At 40.4% G+C, this 19370-nt stretch overlaps 1 protein-coding gene across 1 annotated transcript in view; it reads right to left on the bottom strand.

The window, feature by feature from the left end:
• The window catches only part of LOC138841662 (zinc finger protein 268-like), a 52793-nt gene extending 36222 nt beyond the window's left edge, over positions 1 to 16571 (bottom strand). The window contains exons 1-2 of the mRNA XM_070042446.1: positions 16230 to 16571; positions 14650 to 15674 (exon numbers count right to left, since the gene is read on the bottom strand). Of these exons, the coding sequence (XP_069898547.1) occupies positions 14650 to 15674; positions 16230 to 16571 (1367 nt within the window). The remainder of the gene's footprint in view (positions 1 to 14649; positions 15675 to 16229) is intronic.
• Positions 16572 to 19370: the final 2799 nt, after the last annotated feature.

The following is a 19370-nucleotide window of genomic DNA, read 5'->3' as shown; positions in this document are numbered from 1 at the left end:
TGTAAGTCACGGGGGGGGGGGGGGAAGTTGTATATAGAATTATTCAGTCAACTAATCTAGTAAACAGGATCAGCAGGACCTAGCTGGATTTATGGATTGCCAGAGGGCCTTTCACTGAAGGAGATGTGCTTGCTTGTGGCTCTTCTGCTCACCACTGGCCAAGCTTGAACTCAGTATCTGAACACTGTTCCTGGGCTCTTTGGCTCCAGACTGCTACTCTACCACTAGAGCCATAGCTCCATTTCTGGTTTTCTGGTGGTTAATTGAAGATAAGAGTCTTATGGAGGGCTAGGAAGGTGGCTCAGTGGTAGAGCGCTTGCCTTGCATGCTCGAGGCCCTGGGTTCGATTCCTCAGCACCACATAAGCAAAAATGGAAAAGCCGGAAGTGGCGCTGTGGCTCATAGTGGTAGAGCGCTAGCCTTGAGCTGAAGAGCTGAGGGACAGTGCCCAGGCACAGAGTTCAGGCCCCACGACCGGACGCAAAAAAAAAAAAAAAAAAAAAAAAAAAGAGTTTTATGGACTTTCCTGCCCAGGTTGTCTTTGAATTGTAATCTTCAGATCTCAGCTTGCTGGGTAGCTAGGATCACAGGTATGAGGTACCAGCTCCCAGCCATTTTTTTTTTTGAGCCCAAGTTTTTCTGTTTGTAGAATAGTGGTGTTCTGAGTACATTTGCAATATGTTTCTGTGTGTCTGTGTCTGTGTCTAATGGTCCTGGGGCTTGAACTCAGGGCCTGAGTACTCTCCCTAAGCTGTTTTTTTTGTTTGTTTGTTTTTGTTTTGTTTTGTTTATTTGCTCAAGGTTAATGCTCTACCACTTGAGTCTAAGCTCCATTGCTGGCCTTTTGGTAATTAGTTGAGTAGCTAAGAAACAGACCTAAGCCACCAATGAGAAAGGTACATTTTACGAAAACAAATATGCCCACATCCAAAACAAGAATACACATGTCATGTCAGGTGCCCATGGCTCATGTCTGTAATCGTAGCTACTGTGTGAGCCTTGTGACAGGCTCTACCTTTTAACAGCAGTCATTTTTCCTCACTTACTTACTGTCTCCAGAATTCTTTCATTAGCTGGGCACCAGTTGCTCATGCCTGTAATCCTCACTACTCAGGCTTGCACAGAACCCCATATCACCCCGTTATCCTTTTCTTCTGCTGCTGATCCCCTGGAACATCGTACACCTTATGTATAATCATTTCATGGACTCCCTGGAAACCTTGAGAAAGCATCACTCCTTCATTGCTGTCTATTCTTCTCTGTCCACATACTGTCTTCACTGAGTATATACCTCTTCCCCAGCATTCCTTTAGTCTCCATGGAAGTGCATTGAAGGGACATAGGCATGTAAATGAGAGTCACTGTCTGACAGATCTATCGAGTGTGTGTGTGTGTTATGTGTGTGTGTGTGTGTGTGTGTGTGTGTGCATGTGTGTGTGTGTGTGTGTGTGATTCCTAGGGTTTGAACTCAAATCTGGATGATGCCCTTGAGCTTTTTGGCTCAAAACTCATCCTCTGCCACTTGAGCCACAGCTCCATATCCAGGTTTTTGGTAGTCGATTGTAGATAAGATTCCACTTGGTTTCCTTCCCAGGCTGTCTTTGAACCATGATCCTTAGATCTCAGCCTCCTGATTCAGCTAGGTTTACATGCATGAGCCACCAGTGCCTGTCCCTAAGCCTTTTTAATTTACCTTCCAGGTCACTGAAAGCCCAAAAGTTCTTCAGACAATCTGACAACTCTCCATGAGTCATAACTGTCCTTGATTCTCTGCCCTGATGAGGGTGCTCTGAGTATTTGGATACAAGGAAATGTGCCATTTGACAATCATCATTGAAACATTATAACACAAAAAATATGTGTTGTATACCTTTTCCCTCTATAAATTCAGGTGAAAAATACTGAGTTACAATATTCGTGTTCTCCATGGTGTTTAAATATGTAAATGAATGTTAGAATACAAATGCTCAGTGGAGTCCTAGGATATCTTTGCATTAGTAGAATAATAGATCATACATCTCTAAGTGTGTTTGAGTAATAGCTAGTTTTAGTGAAGATGTGACTTTTTGATTATTCAATTATTTTTGTAGGAACATCAGTTTTTATGAATTCTGTATGTACATTAACAGAGAAATAAATTGCTTTTGTACTATCTGTTAGGGTATATTAGACTGTGCCAGAGAACCATGCAAACATCCAGGTACAAAGAACAAAGAAAGTTTTATTGACAGCAGTGGAACTGGCAAGACCTCACAAGTGAAGAGTGAGAAGAAGTACCGGCTATTGTTTGCGGTGACCTATATAACTAGGGGCTAGGAGGTGGAGACCCCAGTGTGGACATGTGGACCAAGGGATCCATCATGGTGGACTAGGATTTATGGCTGCTGTCCAAATAGTAGATAAGGGGCTCTGCATCTGCCCAGACCTTAAGGTCACTCTAGGGAGTTCTTGCTGCCTTATATGGTGGTAACTACCTCAGAAGAGTACCATCTCAAGATAAAGGGGACTTGGAGGGAGGCTGATTATTAACTGCCTTTCCTTAATGGGCCTAATGTTGACCAGGAAGGGAGCATGCCAATGTGGAAAGGGGAAGGAGCATGCTTAGCTATGGGAAATAATCTTACTGGGCTAAAAATATCTAGCAACTAATGGACTATGGATTTGTCTTTAGTGGAGAGTTTGATACTTTACTTGAGACATAAAAAATTCTTCTCCCATAAGAAGACCTTTCCTCCCATGTATAATATTTTGAGCAGGAAAATTTCAGTAAAATTACACAGGTTCTTTCCTGACTACCTCATTTGCCTTCTCTCCCAGCCATGCTTCTTGAATCTTCTGTTCATTGTCAACAGCAAGAAAGAATGAAAGACTCTCTGGTGAGTTGCATTTTATTTCTCATTTTGTATTACATTCCATCTTATGAACTTAAAGGTGTCCAAGATTTAAAAGCAGAAAAACAGACCCAGCTTCAGGAACATGTTCATAAATCACATAAAGATGGCTATTAGGTTTAGCATATTATAAAATCTGACATTCTATACAGAGGGTTACAGTTACATGAGTGGGATAATGAGTATACTTCCTCTTGAACATTGTTACCCCCTCCATTGTTTTCCCCCTACCATCCCCTCCCTCCCTCCCTACCCCAAGGTTTTTTTTTTTTTGATTGTGATTAAGTGATTACTTAATTTCCGGAAATTCACAGTATTGTGGAATAATGATGCTCATTTAAAGTCACAAGTTCATTCTAATTTTCCTGGAGCAAATTGTCTATCACAGTCTGTAATATATAACGGTGCTCACATGTTATATACCATAGATGTGATCAGCAGCATGGGGATATTTAGTAGTGGTTCAACCAGATGAGTGGGAGTTCTTTGTTTCTTAAGTCCTGTTAGTTTTGTCATATCACCTAACATTTTGGATTTAGCATCCACTTATCAGGGAGACCATGTACTGTTTGTCTCTTTGTTCTTGGCTTACCTCGCTCAACATGATTCCTTCTAGCTCCATCCATTTCCCTGCAAATGCCATTATTTTGTCATTTCTAATGGCTGCATAATAATATTCCATTGTGTATAGATACCACAATTTTTGGATCCATTCATCTGTGGTGGGGCATCTAGGTTGTTTCCATATCCTAGCTATTGCGAACAGTGCTGCTATAAACATGGAGGTGCACGTGTCCTTGTATATTGGTTCCTGTTGTTCAGGGTAGATGCCTAGAAGTGGTATGACTGGGTCGTAAGGGAGGTCAAACTTTAGCTTTCTGAAAACACTCCAGACTGCTTTCCAAAGTGGTTGTATGAGTGTACATTCCCACCAGCAGTGTAATAGCGTTCCTCGTTCTCCACATCCCCTCCAGCATTTGTCGTTGGCTGATTTGTGGATGTGGGACATTCTGACTGGGGTAAGGTGGTATCTCAGGGTTGTCTTTATTTGCATTTCCTTCACCACCAGGGATGATGAACATTTCCTCATGTGTTTCTTTGCCATTTTTATTTCTTCATTTGAGAAGTCCCTCTTTAGTTCCCTTGCCCATTTAGTAATTGGTTTGTTGGGTTTGGGAGGGATTAGTTTCTTGAGTTCCCTGTATATACAGGATGTTAACCCCTTGTCTGATATATTGCTGGTAAATATTTTTTCCCAATTCGTTGGTTGTCTTTCTAGCTTGGTTGCGATAGCTTTATCTGTGCAGAAGCTTTTTATTTTAATGTAGTCCCATTTGTCGAGTCTCTCTCCAATTTGTTGTGACCCTGGGACTCTGTTCAGGAAGTTCCTTCCTGTGCCTATTAGTTCAAGTGTCTCTCCTACTCTGTCCTGCAGTAGTTTCAGAGATTCAGGTTTAATGTTAAGGTCTTTAATCCATTTTGAGTTGATGTTGGTGCGTGGTGATAGGCTGGGGTCCACTTTTAGTTTTCTGCATGTGGCTGCCCAGTTTTCCCAGCACCAGCGGTTGAAGAGGCTGTGTTTCTTCCATTGTATGTCTTTGGCTCCTTTGTCGAATATCAGCTGGCTGTAGGCCTGTGGATTTATTTCTGGATCTTCTATTCTGTTCCATTGGTCTTCGGGTCTGTTTTTGTGCCAGTACCATGCTGTCTTTGTTATTATAGCTCTGTGGTAGAGTTTGAAGTTCGGCATGGCTAGCCCTCCCGTATTGTCTTTATCCCCTAGAATTGTTTTGGCTATTCTAGGTCTTTTGTTGTTCCATATGAATTTTTGGAATTTGTTTTCTGTATTTCAGTGATGTACGTCATTGGGATTTTAATAGGAATTGCGTTGAATTTGTATATTAGTTTTGGAAGTATTACCATCTTTACTATATTAAGTCAGCCTATCCAGGAGCATGGGAGGTCTTTCTATTTCCTAGTGTCTTCTGCAATTTCTTTCTTTAACTTTTTATAGTTCTCATTAAATAGTTCTTTTACATCTTTGGTTAGGTTAATTCCTAAATATTTTATTTTTCGGGAGGTTATTGTGAATGGGGTTGCTCCCTTTATTTCCCTCTCTTCCTGTACATTATCAGTGTATAGGAAGGCAACTGATTTTTGTGGGTTTATTTTGTATCCTGCTATTTTGCCGAAGTGATTTATGATGTCTAAGAGTTTGGGGATGGAGTTTTTGGGATCGTGGAGGTATAGTATCATGTCGTCTGCAAAAAGGGATAGTTTAACTTCTTCTTTCCCTATGCGGATCCCTTTAATGTCTTTTTCTTGCCTTATTGCCCTGGCTAAGGGTTCTAGGACTATATTGAAGAGGAGTGGAGACAGTGGGCATCCTTGCCTTGTTCCTGATTTTAGGAGAATTGGTTGTAGCTTTTCCCCATTAAGTATAATATTGGCTATTGGTCTGTCATAAGTGGCTTTTATTGTTTTTAGAAATGTTCCTTCTATTCCTATTTTCTCCAGAGCTCTTAGCATGAATGAATGTTGAATTTTGTCAAAGGCCTTTTCTGCATCTGTGGCGATAATCATGTGATTCTTGACCTTGGCTCTGTTGATATGTTGGATTACATTTATTGCCTTACGTATGTTAAACCATCCCCGTGTCTCTGGGATGAAGCCTACCTGGTCATAGTGAATTATTTTTTTATGTGTTTCTGGATTCTGTTAGCTAGAATCTTGTTAAGGATCTTTGCATCTGTGTTCATCAAGGAGATTGGCCTGTAATTCTCCTTTTTGGTTGGGTCTTTGCCTGGTTTGGGGATGATGAGTTTGGGATAGCTCCCTCCTTCTCTGTTTCTCTGAAGAGCTTGAGGAGTATGGGTATTAGTTCTTGTTTAAAGGTCTTATAGAATTCTGCTGTGAATCCATCTGGACCTGGGCTTTTTGTTGTTGGAAGACTTTTGATAGCTTCCTGTATCTCATTATAGGATATTGGCTTATTTTATTGGTTAACTTCTTCCTTGCTCAGTTTGGGCAACTTGTATTTCTCTAAAAATGCATCCATTTCTGCCCCATTTTCTTCCTTTAGAGAGTATAGCTTTCGAAAGTAGTCTGTTAGAATTGTTTGGATATCTTGGGTACGTGTTGTGATGTTTCCCATGGCATCCCTAATCCTATTAATATGGGTTTCCTCTCTTCTTTTTTAAATTAATCTAGCCAATGGGCCATCAATTTTGTTTATTTTTTCAAAGAACCAGCTTTTTGTTTGGTTTATTTTGGTTATGGTTTTCTGATTTTCTAATTGGTTAATCTCTGCTTTTAATTTGTTTATCTGGCTTTGTCTAGTAGCTGTAGGTCCCATTTTTTCTTGTTTTTCTAGCTGTTTTAATTGCAACATGAGATTATTTACTTGGTCTGTCTCCATTCTCTTGATGTGGGCACTGAGGGCAATAAATTTGCCCCTCAGGACTGCTTTTACTGTGTCCCACAAGTTTCCTTGTGAGGTGTTTTCATTTTCATTGAGTTGTAGGAAATGCTTTATTTCTTCTCTGATCTCTTCTGTTATCCAGGCATTGTTAAGGAGTATGCTGTTCAATTTCCATGTATTAGAGAAATTTCTGCGGTATGCTTTGTTATTGAGAGCTAGCTTGATTCCACTGTGGTCAGATAGGATACAGGGGATTATGTCGATCCCTTTGTATTTGTTTAAGTTCCTTGCATGAACTATGATATGGTCTATTTTGGAGAAAGTTCTGTGAGCTGCTGAGAAGAATGTGTACTGTGTTGTTTTAGGGTGAAATACTCGGGAGATGTCAGTTAATTCCGCTTGGAGTATGGCCTCTCTTAATTTGGTAGCTTCTTTGCCAATCCTCTGGTTGGTAGACCTGTCCTTTGGTGAGAGTGGTGTGTTAAAGTCTCCTAGTATTATCGTATTGGGATCTATTTTATTCTGTAAGTTTGAGAGCATTTGTTTGACATATCTGGGTGCACCAATATTTGGGGCATATAAGTTGATGATGGTTATATCCTCCTCTTGGATTGTTCCCTTTATTAATATGTAGTGTCTGTCCTTGTCTTTCTGTACTGATTTTAGTGAAAAGTTTATTTTGTCAGATATCAGGATAGCTACACCTGCTTTCTTACTGGGGGCGTTTGATTGGTAGATCCTTTCCCACCCCTTCACTCTGAGTTTGTTTGTATGTTTGGCTGAGAGGTGGGTCTCCTGAAGGCAACTGATGGATGGGTCTTGTTTTCTGATCCAGTCCTCAGTTCGATTTCTTTTAATTGGCGAATTCAGCCCATTTATATTAAGAGAAAGTATAGAGAGATGCATTGTTGTCCCTGCCATTCCGTTTTCCTAGGTTTTTCTTCTTTGCCTTCCTCCTGTGCTTGCTCAGTTAGACTTTGAGTAACGCCTGTTTGGGGCAGGCCCCAGTTCCTGGTTGCTTTCTTCAGGTTGTGTCCCCCCTCTTAGAATTCTTTGTAATGCTGGCTTAATGTTTATGTATTCATTTAGTTTTTCTTTGCTATTAAAAGTTTTCAGTTCTCCATCAAATGTGAATGCTAGCTTTGCCGGGTAGATCAGTCTGGGTTGGCAGTTATTGGCTCTCAGGGCTCGTATGGTGCTTTCCCAGGCTTTTCTTGCATTCATTGTTTGTGTTGAGAGATCTGCAGTGATTCTTATTTTTTTCCCGTTGTAGTATAGCTCCTTCTTCATTTTTGCTGCATGCAGGATTGTTTCCTTATTATTCAGATCTATCATTTTTACTATAATGTGTCTAGAAGTGTTTCTCCTGGGGTCTTGTTTGTTGGGTGTTCGATAAGCTTTTGTCATGTAGTTAAGATGGTCGTTTTTGAGGTGGGGAAAATTTTCATTGATTATCTTGTTAAATAGGTGTTGCATTCCCTTGCTCTGGAATTCCTCACCTTCGTCCACTCCGATTATGCGAAGGTCAAATTTTTTAGCATTATCTGCTTGCTCTTGAATATCCCTTTGGTTTAATTTGAGTGATTTTTCCATATCTGTCACTTTTTGGTCCAGTTGGTGTATTCTGTCTTCTGTATCTGACACTCTACCTTCCATTTCATTCACTCTGTTGAAAGTGGCTTCTATTGTGGTTTGCATGGAGGAAATGGATCCCTTTATGGATTCAATGTTGGTTCTCAGAGTACTGATCTCACCTCTCAATGAGGTATGCATTACCTCTAATTTGGCGTTCATCTCACTTCTTACTGAGTTTTGTGCAGCTTCTATTTTTGCATGCATCTCTTGTTTGATACCCTGTATCTCTTTGGATAGTTCATCCTTGTGCTCTTTCAATGAGTCATTGCTTCCAGCAACCCTTGCATGTAGCTTTTGTCTTCCAATCCTGCTTTGCTCCCACTGGGGCTCTCCCCTGTGTGGCTGCTGGCTTGTGAGGTGAGCTTGCTGTCCTGGGTGGTGGTAAACCTTGTGATTTTTCTCTGTGATTTTCGCATGGAGGTTCAGGAGACTGCTCTTCAATTTTGTTTTGGTGTGTCTGTCTTTGCTTGGTTGCTGATTCTGTATTGGTAGATAGAGTCTGTGCCTGATCTGGGTTCTGTTGGGAGCCTATTTTCAGCTGCTATTCTGACTTACTTAGGATTCTCAGCTCTCTGCTGTAGATTGCTGGCAGTTCCCTCCTTTGGAAGGGCTGAGCAGCCTAGACTGCTTGTGTTTGCTCCTACGGGTGCTCTTGTGAAGAACAGATGCTCTGGATGCACTCTCCCAAATACTGGAGTCTGCTATGGGCTCCTGATATGTTTTTGTTTGTTTGTTTTGGGCTGGTTGTGGGCTTGAACTCTAGGTTTGGGTGCTGTCCCTGAGCTCTTCAGCTCAAGGCTGGCACCCTACCATTTGAGCCACAGCACCACTTCTGACCCTTTTTGCTTTTGTGATGCTGAGGAATCAGATCCAGGGCCTCATACATCCAAGACTCTCACTCTATTGCTGAGCCGCCTTAACAGTCTGAGCTCCTGCTTACTATCAGGCGCTGGCAGCCTGTGTTGCCCAATTCCCAGTCTAGGGTATATGGGTGGAGTTTTGGTGGGGTTTGGGCTTCTCTTGTCCTGGGCCTCCAGGTCATTTGTTGTCACAGGTGTGCTTCCCGGGGAGTGTTGTTTCCTGATTTTCTCTCCTCTGTTGACCCATATGCTCAGCTTTTTACTTCATTTGGAAGGAGTTGGTCGTGTTGTTCAGGCGCCGGATCCCCGGGCCTGGTTCCGGCCCCAGCCTGGAGCGCGCTCGTTAGGCCTGTGCTGATGTGTATACCACCTAGGTTATGCAGCCTGGAGCACGCTCATTACGCCTGTGCTGATGTGTATCCCACCTAGGTTATACAGCCTGGGGGACACAGTTCAATTTTCTTTTACTGTTGGTAGTCTTGACCCAGGGGCGCTGTTCTTGGCTTGGCCATTTAAGCTTCCTTGCAGGGGCGCTCTTGCCCTAGCCTGACCAGCTGAGTGTGCTACACGGGCTGGTGGAGCTCTCAAACAGTTCCCAGTTTTATTGGGTCCTGTGGTCCGGGTGTTGGGGTAGGGAGTCTAGGTCAGGGTCTGGGGATTCCCTCCAGCTCTGGTCTCCCTTGAGGGATACACTTCCCTTGCGGGGTACTCACCCTGGAGCTGGTTTTTTCTGTTTGGTGTAGGTCATCAGTTGTTGTTGCAATCCGAGTTCAGTTGGGGTGGTTGCGGGTTGGGTTGGGCAGTGGTGGCTCTGTGTGATTCTTTTCTGTCTCTGCCTCTGTCGAAGCTGTCGGGTCAAAAGTGTCCACCCTCAGGCAGCTTCTTCACGGTGCCTCTGGGGCCCGGGCGGCCCCACCGGGTCGTTGCGATCGTGATCGGGCGGGTGGTCTGCTGACAGGTCTGTTTGTTGCGCTGCTGGTGCCGAGTGGCTTTGGCGGGATGGAGCCTCTCTGCTCCAGTGGAGAGTGAGGGGTGGGGGTGGGATCCTCGTGGAGACTCCCGGCTGGTAGGTTTCTCTGTTCCTGGCGACCTGCTCTTCTGCAAACCAGTACCTGGTGATCTGCAAGCGGCCCCCTGTGTCTCTGGGGCTCTGGCAGCCCCCGCCGGGCCGGCTGGCTTGCGGCTTGTCGTACTGCCGCGTGGCCAGTAAAGGTTGGGGGAGGGGTCTTCGCTTTTCTCTGTTCTGAAATTCTTCTTTTCCTCTCTTTCTTTTTTTTGTTATTTTCCGCCTCGGGTTTTTCTCTGAGTGTTCATCTTTTTGTTGTTGTTGGTCTCTTGGGGAGATTAAGTGTTGGAACTCGAACTCTCTTTTTGGTTGGAGAGAGCTGTGGTGTTTCCCTACTGCCCCGTCGCCATCTTGGTTGTCCCCCCCCCCTATAACTTCTTAATAATTGACTAACAATTGCTTGTCAGAATTTTGTAGTAAAACCCAGTACATATTTTAAACTACAACTGATTGTCATTGCCCCTTGCCTCTGGGCAGCCTGTTTAAAGTCATATAACATTTAACTTTTAACAAATGTCAGACCCTTTCTTGGGCCAGAGCAGTATATATTGTTTAACATTTTGGTTTGTAAATGCATTTTTCTGGTTGACTGAGGAGCCTGATCTGTAGTGGTTCCAAAAATGCCTGCCCCTGTAGGCCTTTAGACAAATCTTACTAGGGACCTAATCTCAGGTCACAACCACTTTTCCTTAACGGATAAATTAATGTGGATGGGCCAGCTCAAAAGTCATTGCCATTTAAGAATTTGAGCAGATACAGAGCATTTGGGATTTCAATTACCTCTCACATATTACAACTTTAGCTTTTATAACCCAGTACCATAGATGACTGGCAAGTCCCTGCCAAGTCAGACAGACGTGGGTATTAGGCATGCCTACAAATTATCTTCCCATGACTTCCTTACTCTGATCAAGCTTTGAACGGCCAAGCAGAAGTGACTCCAGGATCTGATACCATTTCTGCCATCCAAAGACCAGTGGCTTACTGCCTCTGCATGTTCCAACATTCCCGGGGTTCCAGGAATGCCTTTCTCCATGGTGGGATAAGTACTTGTTTAGTAGTTTCCTTCATTGCTTGCTGGACTTGAACTCAGGGTTTGAGTATTGTCCCTCAACTCTCCAGATCAAGACTAGCCCTCTGCCACTTGGAACTCCAAACCAACTCTGCTTTTCAGCACTCTGCTGGCACATTAGAGATGACAATCTCACAGGCACCTTTGTCTGCCCAGCCTGTCTTCACACCACTTTTCAGCTTAATGAGTCTTTACTTATGGCCACATTTACTCCAAGTAAAAGCAACAACGATGGGCACTGGAAGGAGATTTAAATGCATGGTCTTACCTCGAACTTATTCAGGGCCAACATTACATCTGACAAACTTGTCCTCTCTCCTTTATTGTGGGCGTTTAGGAAACTGTTACAAAAAACCTATCATGGCAAAGTAGGTTAAACAATCATTTTGGTAATCCTAATTTTTATTTTCCACATTGAAATCAATCTTTAGGACAATTTGTCCTTTTAAACTTTCTTTTTTCTGGAGGCCTGCCACTCCCCACAACGTGACAAATTTCTGACAATGGGGAGGCCATTTTTAAATCTTTTTGAAATGTCATTTTACTTTGCATTTCAATTCTTCATTGAAACACTGGGCAACAACCTTTACCTCTTGGATGAAGGTTTCATCTGGCTATTTTTTCCTCCAGTATGAGTTACATTTAGCAAATTAGCAGTTTATTTTAATGCAGTAGCTCTGTACCAAGAATCTAGACTTAGTATCTCTTGCCCTTTAGAGAAAAGTCAACTTAGATTTTTTGCTCATACACCCCTCATGGTCTAACATGGTGGTGATTAACATTACAGAAACAAATATCTTTTTTTTCGATCCAGAAACAAATATCTTAACTGGCTTGTTTTTTATTCTCTTTTTACTGCAAATTCACAGGCTTTTCATCATGTGTGATTCAGCAAGGCTGGAGTCTAGGCAAGGATGTGGCATCTCCCAGTGTATATGGACTGTCGCATCTCTTGCTGGTTACCTGCAAAATTCTATATGCACTGGTTAAAGACCACTGGTGAAAGACCACACTGGCTTTTGCAGGCTGGTGTCACTGGTTTAGGCAGCTGCTTTGTTCTATTACGTGGGTATTTCCCATGCTTAGGAGCAAACTGCATCTTGACGCACTGTGGTCCCTTGATTATAAAGGGAGTTGATCAGTGCACAGGGGAGGAAACAGAGAAATAAAACCTCAGCCTTAGTTTACCAGTCATGGTCAGAGGTACAATAATGAATCTTAACATAGATAGACATAAGAAATAACATAAATCACAGCCAACTTAATTACCAATTTCATTGACTTTGGAAAGGAAACCATCTTTTCTAACTCCTTTCCCATGGCCTTTTAAAACTGTCTGTTTTTTTTTTATTTGCCTTATAGTCAGGTCACAAAGCAATTCAGATTAAAAGACACCTTCCCCTGACAAAGATTATTAGCAAGCAGAATACTTGGTAACATTGGAACCATTACTATTTACATATTTTACATATAGACAGAGATGTTTGTGCACAGATTATAGAGCACACTTAAATGCTAAAATTGACCATTTAAAGTTTTTGGAATTTTAGCACTAATACTTTGCCTAATCATGGTAGAACCACATAGTCAGTGCAAAACAAAAACCTGCCAACAAGAAGAAACTTTTTAGTAAACAGGAGTCAAGACATGAACAGATATATAGCATGATGTAATGACCCCTATCCTGGTCAGGTAAGGGGGGGGGGAAATTTATAGGACCCCAAAAAACATCCAAGGAGATTTATTGTGAAAGCCACCTTCATGCCCTCCCCCTCTTCACTGGGCTTCCCTCAGAGCACCTGGACCAATTCCTTCCACCCAGGCACCCCTGTCATGTGACACAAGGCAGCCCAAAGAATCATCTTCACCTGTATTTTACCCTGCCAAATATCTAGCACAGTCCTACCTCTTTCTGCTTATCTCTATAATCCCATGGATATCTGTAAGTATTCTAGCTAGCTTTTGTCCATCATTTTTTCCATGGGTCTAGTTTTTTTTAATTGCTACAGAATTAAATTTAGCAAAACCATAACTTATAATTTGTTGTAGAACTAGAAATTTGTAACTTGAAAAAGCAATATTCTCCTCTTGAGAAATTCACTTTCACCCTCCATAACAGTGAGAAAACACAGACTCTCCACAATATCCACACTAGTGTTTTATTACTCAGAAGAACAATAGCATGGTGTACAAGTAAAAAATTTACAACAGACTCATCAGTACTAAATAGAAAACAGCATGTAGTAAAATCATTTTGGCATTACTCATCCAAACCCAAATGCTTAAGAATCATGTCTTCATTTTTCCACCAAAGAAACTAGAAATGGAACTGTGATTCTAGTGCTAGAATTTAGCCTTGAGAAAAAGTAGTTAAGGAAAGTGGCTAGGCTTTGAGTTCAATCTACAAGACTAGTACCCACACACAAAGAAAATGTATTCTTTCAGGTTTTCTGAATGTTTCATGAACTTGGGGATGAAAGATGATGAGACAGATTTTATTCTTGTGCACATTTTGTAATAAACAAGGAGTATTATCTTCTACCAGACCTTCCATTAAAAAAATGAATTGGAATAGTAATAGTGTTATAATGCATACATAGACCACACATATAGTGGAAGACTTTTGGGGAGCAGTGGAGAAATTGATGCTCTCATGTCCTTGGAATAAAGCATGATAGTCCTTCCCCATCTATCACTACCAAACCACTATGGATGATTTGAGTTCAATCTCAAAGGTCCAGAGCTCCTATTTCTGAAAAGTGTTTATTAAATTTCTTGACCATCCATTCCTCAATATAAAAGACACAAGTCAACAATTTCACTATCTTAATTCTTTGTCAAGCCTGGAAATCCAACCCCTGAATAACATGAAGGGGAATCATCCCTACTCTACACAATGAGAGGATGAGAAATGTTGGTTCAGTGAGTGGTTTTCCCTTACACCTAGCTTAATTCTGCTATGGAGGATTTCTCTATAATTTAGAGAGGTTTCTGCCAAAGGTTTCCCTATGTTGGGTTTCATTTTTTGTGTGAGTGCTCTAATGCTGGCTGAAGGTTCATTTCTGCTTGAAAGATGTCCTCTAATGTTCACTCGACATTCTGTCTTGTCTCTAGGTCTCTGAAATATGTAGAGAAACCTGTGAAACTTCTGGCTAAATATTTGTCTACATTTATTATACTCACATTTTCTCTCCTTATTGTGTTCTTGGATGTACTGAGGACTGACTTCTATTAAAAATTGCATATTTGTTAGACCTGTTAATTTTCTTTGCTCCTATGTGATTCAGTTCTCTGCTGAACACTGTGCTATGCTGTCGAAGTGGTATTTTATTCATTGGTATTATTCATACCTTGTCTTTCTTGTCTGTGCTCTATAAACACTCATCCATGCATGATTACTAAGTGAAGGACTTTTTTGATACTTGTTTCATTCATAATGTTTTTCTCCTGTGTGTTTTCTGATGAAAATTTAACTATGACTTCTCAAAAACTTTACACATTTTTTTCTTTCTTATTATTTTTCTCCTGTGTGCATTCAATTTGGAACCATGAGGCATACCTTCTGGCTAAAAGGCTCCACATTTGCTACATTCACAAGGCTTCTATCCGGTTTTGGTTCTATCATGCAAACTTATTTTTCATCCAGGTGAGACTTTTCGTAGTTATCACATTCCTAAGATTTCTCATGTGTGTGGATTCTCTTATGCTTCCTGAGGGATGAACTCCAGATGAAGGACTTTCCACATTTGTTACATTCATAAGGTTTTTCTCCTGTATGTGTTCTCTGATGAACAGTAAGGTGTGACTTACAGGTGAAAGACTTTTCACACACATTACATTCATAAGGTTTCTCCCCTGTATGTTTTCTCTGATGGACAGTAACGTATGATTTAAATCTGAAATACTTTCCACATTTGTTACATTCATAAGGTTTCTCTCCCGTGTGTGTTCTCTGATGAACAGTAAGGTCTGACTTATGGGTGAAAGACTTTTCACACACATTACATTCATAAGGTTTCTCTCCTATGTGTGTTCTCTGATGAACACTAAGGTTTGACTTATGGGTGAAAGACTTTTCACACACATTACATTCATAAGGTTTCTCTCCTGTGTGTGTTCTCTGATGGACAGTAAGGTGTGATTTTAATCTGAAATACTTTCCACATTTGTTACATTCATAAGGTTTCTCTCCTGTGTGTGTTCTCTGATGAACAATAAGGTCAGACTTACCGGTGAAAGACTTTTCACATACATTACATTCATAAGGTTTCTCTCCTGTGTGTGTTCTCTGATGGACAATAAGGTGAAACTTCTGTCTGAAATACTTTCCACATTTGTTACATTCATAAGGTTTCTCTCCTGTGTGTGTTCTCTGATGAACAGTAAGGTGTGACTTACGGGTGAAAGACTTTTTACACACATTACATTCATAAGGTTTCTCTCCTGTATGAGTTCTCTGATGAACAGTAAGGTCAGACTTACCGGTGAAAGACTTTTCACACACCTTACATTCATAAGGTTTCTCTCCTGTGTGTGTTCTCTGATGGACAATAAGGTGAAACTTCTGTCTGAAATACTTTCCACATTTGTTACATTCATAAGGTTTCTCTTCCGTGTGTGTTCTCTGATGAACAGTAAGGTCTGACTTCTGGGTGAAAGACTTTTCACACACATTACATTCATAAGGTTTCTCTCCTGTATGAGTTCTCTGAGGAACAGTAAGGTCTGACTTCTGTCTGAAATACTTTCCACATTTGTCCCATTCATAAGATTTCTCTCCTGTGTGTATTCTCTGATGCAAAGTGATGTATGACTTCATTATAAATGATTTTCCACATTTGTTGCATTCCTCAATCTTTTGTTCTTTTTCAGTTCTCTGATGCCTTCTGAGACCTGACTTTTGGGTGGAAAATTTCCTACATTCTTCGTATTCATAGGGTTTCTCTTCTGGTGTTGTTTTAGGTTGATCAGAACTTAGTTCTGAATTCTTAGAGATAGATTTTGTACATTGCTTACACTCATCAGGATTCTCTGGATATTTCCTCTCAGGTTTTGTAAGGTGTAAATCCTTACTGAATGATTTCTCACATTCACTACTTGTATAAGGATTCTCTCCTGTGTCTCTATTCTGATGCATAGTGACTGGAAACCTCCCTCCCTGACAAAGTTCTTGGGCAAGAAGAGCAGACTTATCATATTCTTCTCTATATTCGTTATGGTTAGAGGTGGGATCTCTGATGCAAACCCAATTATGTGGAAAGAATATCATCTCTGAATATAATACCTTCTCTCCTCCATATTCAAAATATGGACCATCATCATTTTGACTAAAAGCCTCTGAGTATCGAAGCGATTGTTTAACTACAGGAGAAACACCAGGCATATATGCAGCCGGCATCTTACCAGGCTCACTGTAGTGGAGCATGTTCTGACACTGAATGAACTCGTCCGTCGTCATCCTTAAGGAGTTCTCATCATTCCTATTCAGATCTGGCTTCTGTTTTGAGGTCAAGTTAGAAGTTGTCACTAATCTCACTCTTTGCTCTATTGTGTTAATGTTTGTGACAGCTACGTCACGCAGACATTCATCTGGACCTTCCTGGTAAGTCTTAATCACATGCTCCATTTTTTGAATATCTAAAATGAGTCATATAAAGAAGAAAAAAACCATAAATAAGATCCAAATACTCCTTAAAATAAAGGTAAAGACATTTTCCCAATCTTAACTGTTACAAATTTTGAATTATTAATATAGGAAATGATTTATGAGAAATAAATTTCTTTTACCACAATGTATTGATTTAGAAAGTAATACTCTTCCTTACACCGTTTTTTTGTCATGGGGCATGAACTCCAGGCCTGGTGTTGTCCTTCAGCTCTTGAGCTCAATGCTAGCTCTGTATCATTTGAGCCACAGCACGACTCCCAGTTTTATCTGCTTATATGGTGCTGAAGAATTGAACCCAGAGCCTTATGCATGCAAGGCAAGCACACTACCACTGAGCTACTATAATCAAGAACTCTAATAACAACAGATGCTGGAGGGGATATGTACAGAAGGGAACACTACTGCATTGTTGTTGGGAGTGTAAACTTGTACAACCACTTTGGAAAACAGAATGGATGCTCCTCAACAGACTTCACATAGAGCTCCCTTATGACTCAGCAATCCCATTTCTGGGCATTTACCCAAATGATCACAAACAAGACCATACTAAGGGTACCAAACAACTATGTTTATTGCAGCATTGTTTACCATAGGTAAGATAAGGAACAAACACAAATGTCCCTCAGTAGATGAATGGATCAAGAAAATGTGGTATATATACATAATGGAATTCCATGCATTCATCGAAAAGAATGATATGGCTCCATTTGTTAGGAAATGGAAAGACTTGGAAAAATTATATTGAGTGAAGTATGCCAAGCCCAAAGAAACAGGTCCCATGGTTCCGCTTATTTGCAATAACTAGTATATATCTGAGACAAGCAGAAACGGTCAATAAATTGATGTTAGGCAAAATGAACCCCAAGATAAGGACTCATATGTTTTTATTTATTGATATTGTATCTAACATATATATATATATATATATATATATATATATATATATATATATGATATTTCTTTATTGCTTTATATGTCCCTCCCCTATGGTATAACCCCTGTTTTTACTGTGTTTGATGTAGGTATAATTTGTGGAGGGAAGGTGGACCCATTGCAACAATGAGATGTACAAGATGTTATGTCAAAAAATGAACTTCCCAACTTTGGCTGGGGCGGGGGGGCTGGAGGGGAATGATGGGAGGGGATGGTAACGGAAAACAAAGGAGGAGGCAACAATGCTTGGTAAGAAATGTACTCATTACCTTGCCCATGTAATTGTAACCCCTCTGTAAATTGTTTTCACAACAACAAAAAAGAGTAACACTGACAGTTTATGATGGAAAATGTTTTTCTGTATTTCAGGTTTTTCTTCTTTTTTATGTCAGAGGAATTATTTATACAAATTACTAAACTATTTACTGCTAGCTTTTTAACCTGTATAATTTAATATGTAGCATTCTTCATTTTTTCCCAAAAATTGTTTTGTTTGATCTTAGGGGAATAGATGCTTTGTATTGTTTTACTTTCTTAAAATAATTTATATATTGTGCTACTTTACTTCTCAAACATTAGGAGAACAGTATTTTCTAACTTTGGAGATTGTACCTTTTTTATACAAACCTTTGCTTACACCTGAGAATAAAGTTTTATAACCACATTTCTTCAGTTATAAGTTCTCACTGTGAATCAATTATCTTTAGAAATTTTAAAATTTGTTTCCCTCCACCTTAGACAGAATCTCATCTGACTTTTAAACCCTCAGACTCATGAACTAAAGCCACATCAGATCACGACCTAGTTAATCATTCTCTCTAGACTGAAAGCTTGGGTTCTGTATACTGGCCTCTACCCTCCTTATCCTTATCAGAGGATAGCAGCCTTGGCATAGTCATTTGCTATACCTGCCTAGTCCTAGTTTCAAAGAAAAGTAAATCTCACTTTTCACATTTCTAATTTTCTTTTTTCAAAATAATTTCCACAAAGAGAAAGAATTGCTAACTTTACCTTTACTGCCCTACACAGTTCAGTGTGCATCTACATGCATTTTTGATTCACAAGTCTAACACAAAGATCACCTAGTTCTCTGCTACACATGGGACTCAAGGGAATTAGGAATATTATTGGTCAGTACATAGCAAGACGAATTTACCAATTTGGTTCTGGATCCATGATCACTATGCAAGATGGTTTAACTCACCTGACAAATTCTTGTCTGAGGCTTCTCTCATATATGGCTCTTCATCTTGCTCCAGCTTGACAATCAATTGAGGTTTAGGACCAGTGTGCCCTGTTAATAAGAGTGAAGACTTATTGCTCATGCTGTGTCAAAATTGTTCTAAGATTTCAGATATCCTGTTAACAAGGTTGCTCCCAAATCTTCTTTCATTTCTCACTGTCTCCATGGTAGAATCTCCCCGAGGTTTGAATTAATTTTGCAGGTTGTGTGACTTGAATGCAATTCTTTTTCTCAAGGTTAGCATTCTATTAGTTTGAGTCCTAGCTCCACTTCCAGTGTAAGAGTGGTTATCTTGAGATAAGAGTCTCATGGAGACTTCACTGGCATTTTTTGCTTCAAACTGAAAGCCTCAGATTTCAGACTCCTAAGAATTACAGGCATGAACCACTGCATCTAGTACTAGGTTTGGATTATAAATACTCCCTCTAATCTAGTGATTTCCAATTCTTACTTCCAATAATGATAAATAGGTATGTATGTATGTATGTATGTATGTATGTATGTATGTATGTGTTTTCTAGATTGTATATCTACCCACAATAATCACTTCAAGTTTGGGAATACAGTCTTCTCTTTAGGGA

This window comes from Dipodomys merriami, unplaced genomic scaffold, assembly GCF_024711535.1.
Source record: "Dipodomys merriami isolate MVZ:Mamm:240054 unplaced genomic scaffold, mDipMer1.0.p SCAF_325, whole genome shotgun sequence".
Lineage (NCBI taxonomy): Eukaryota > Metazoa > Chordata > Mammalia > Rodentia > Heteromyidae > Dipodomys > Dipodomys merriami.
This window is presented reverse-complemented; position numbering and strand designations above follow the sequence as displayed.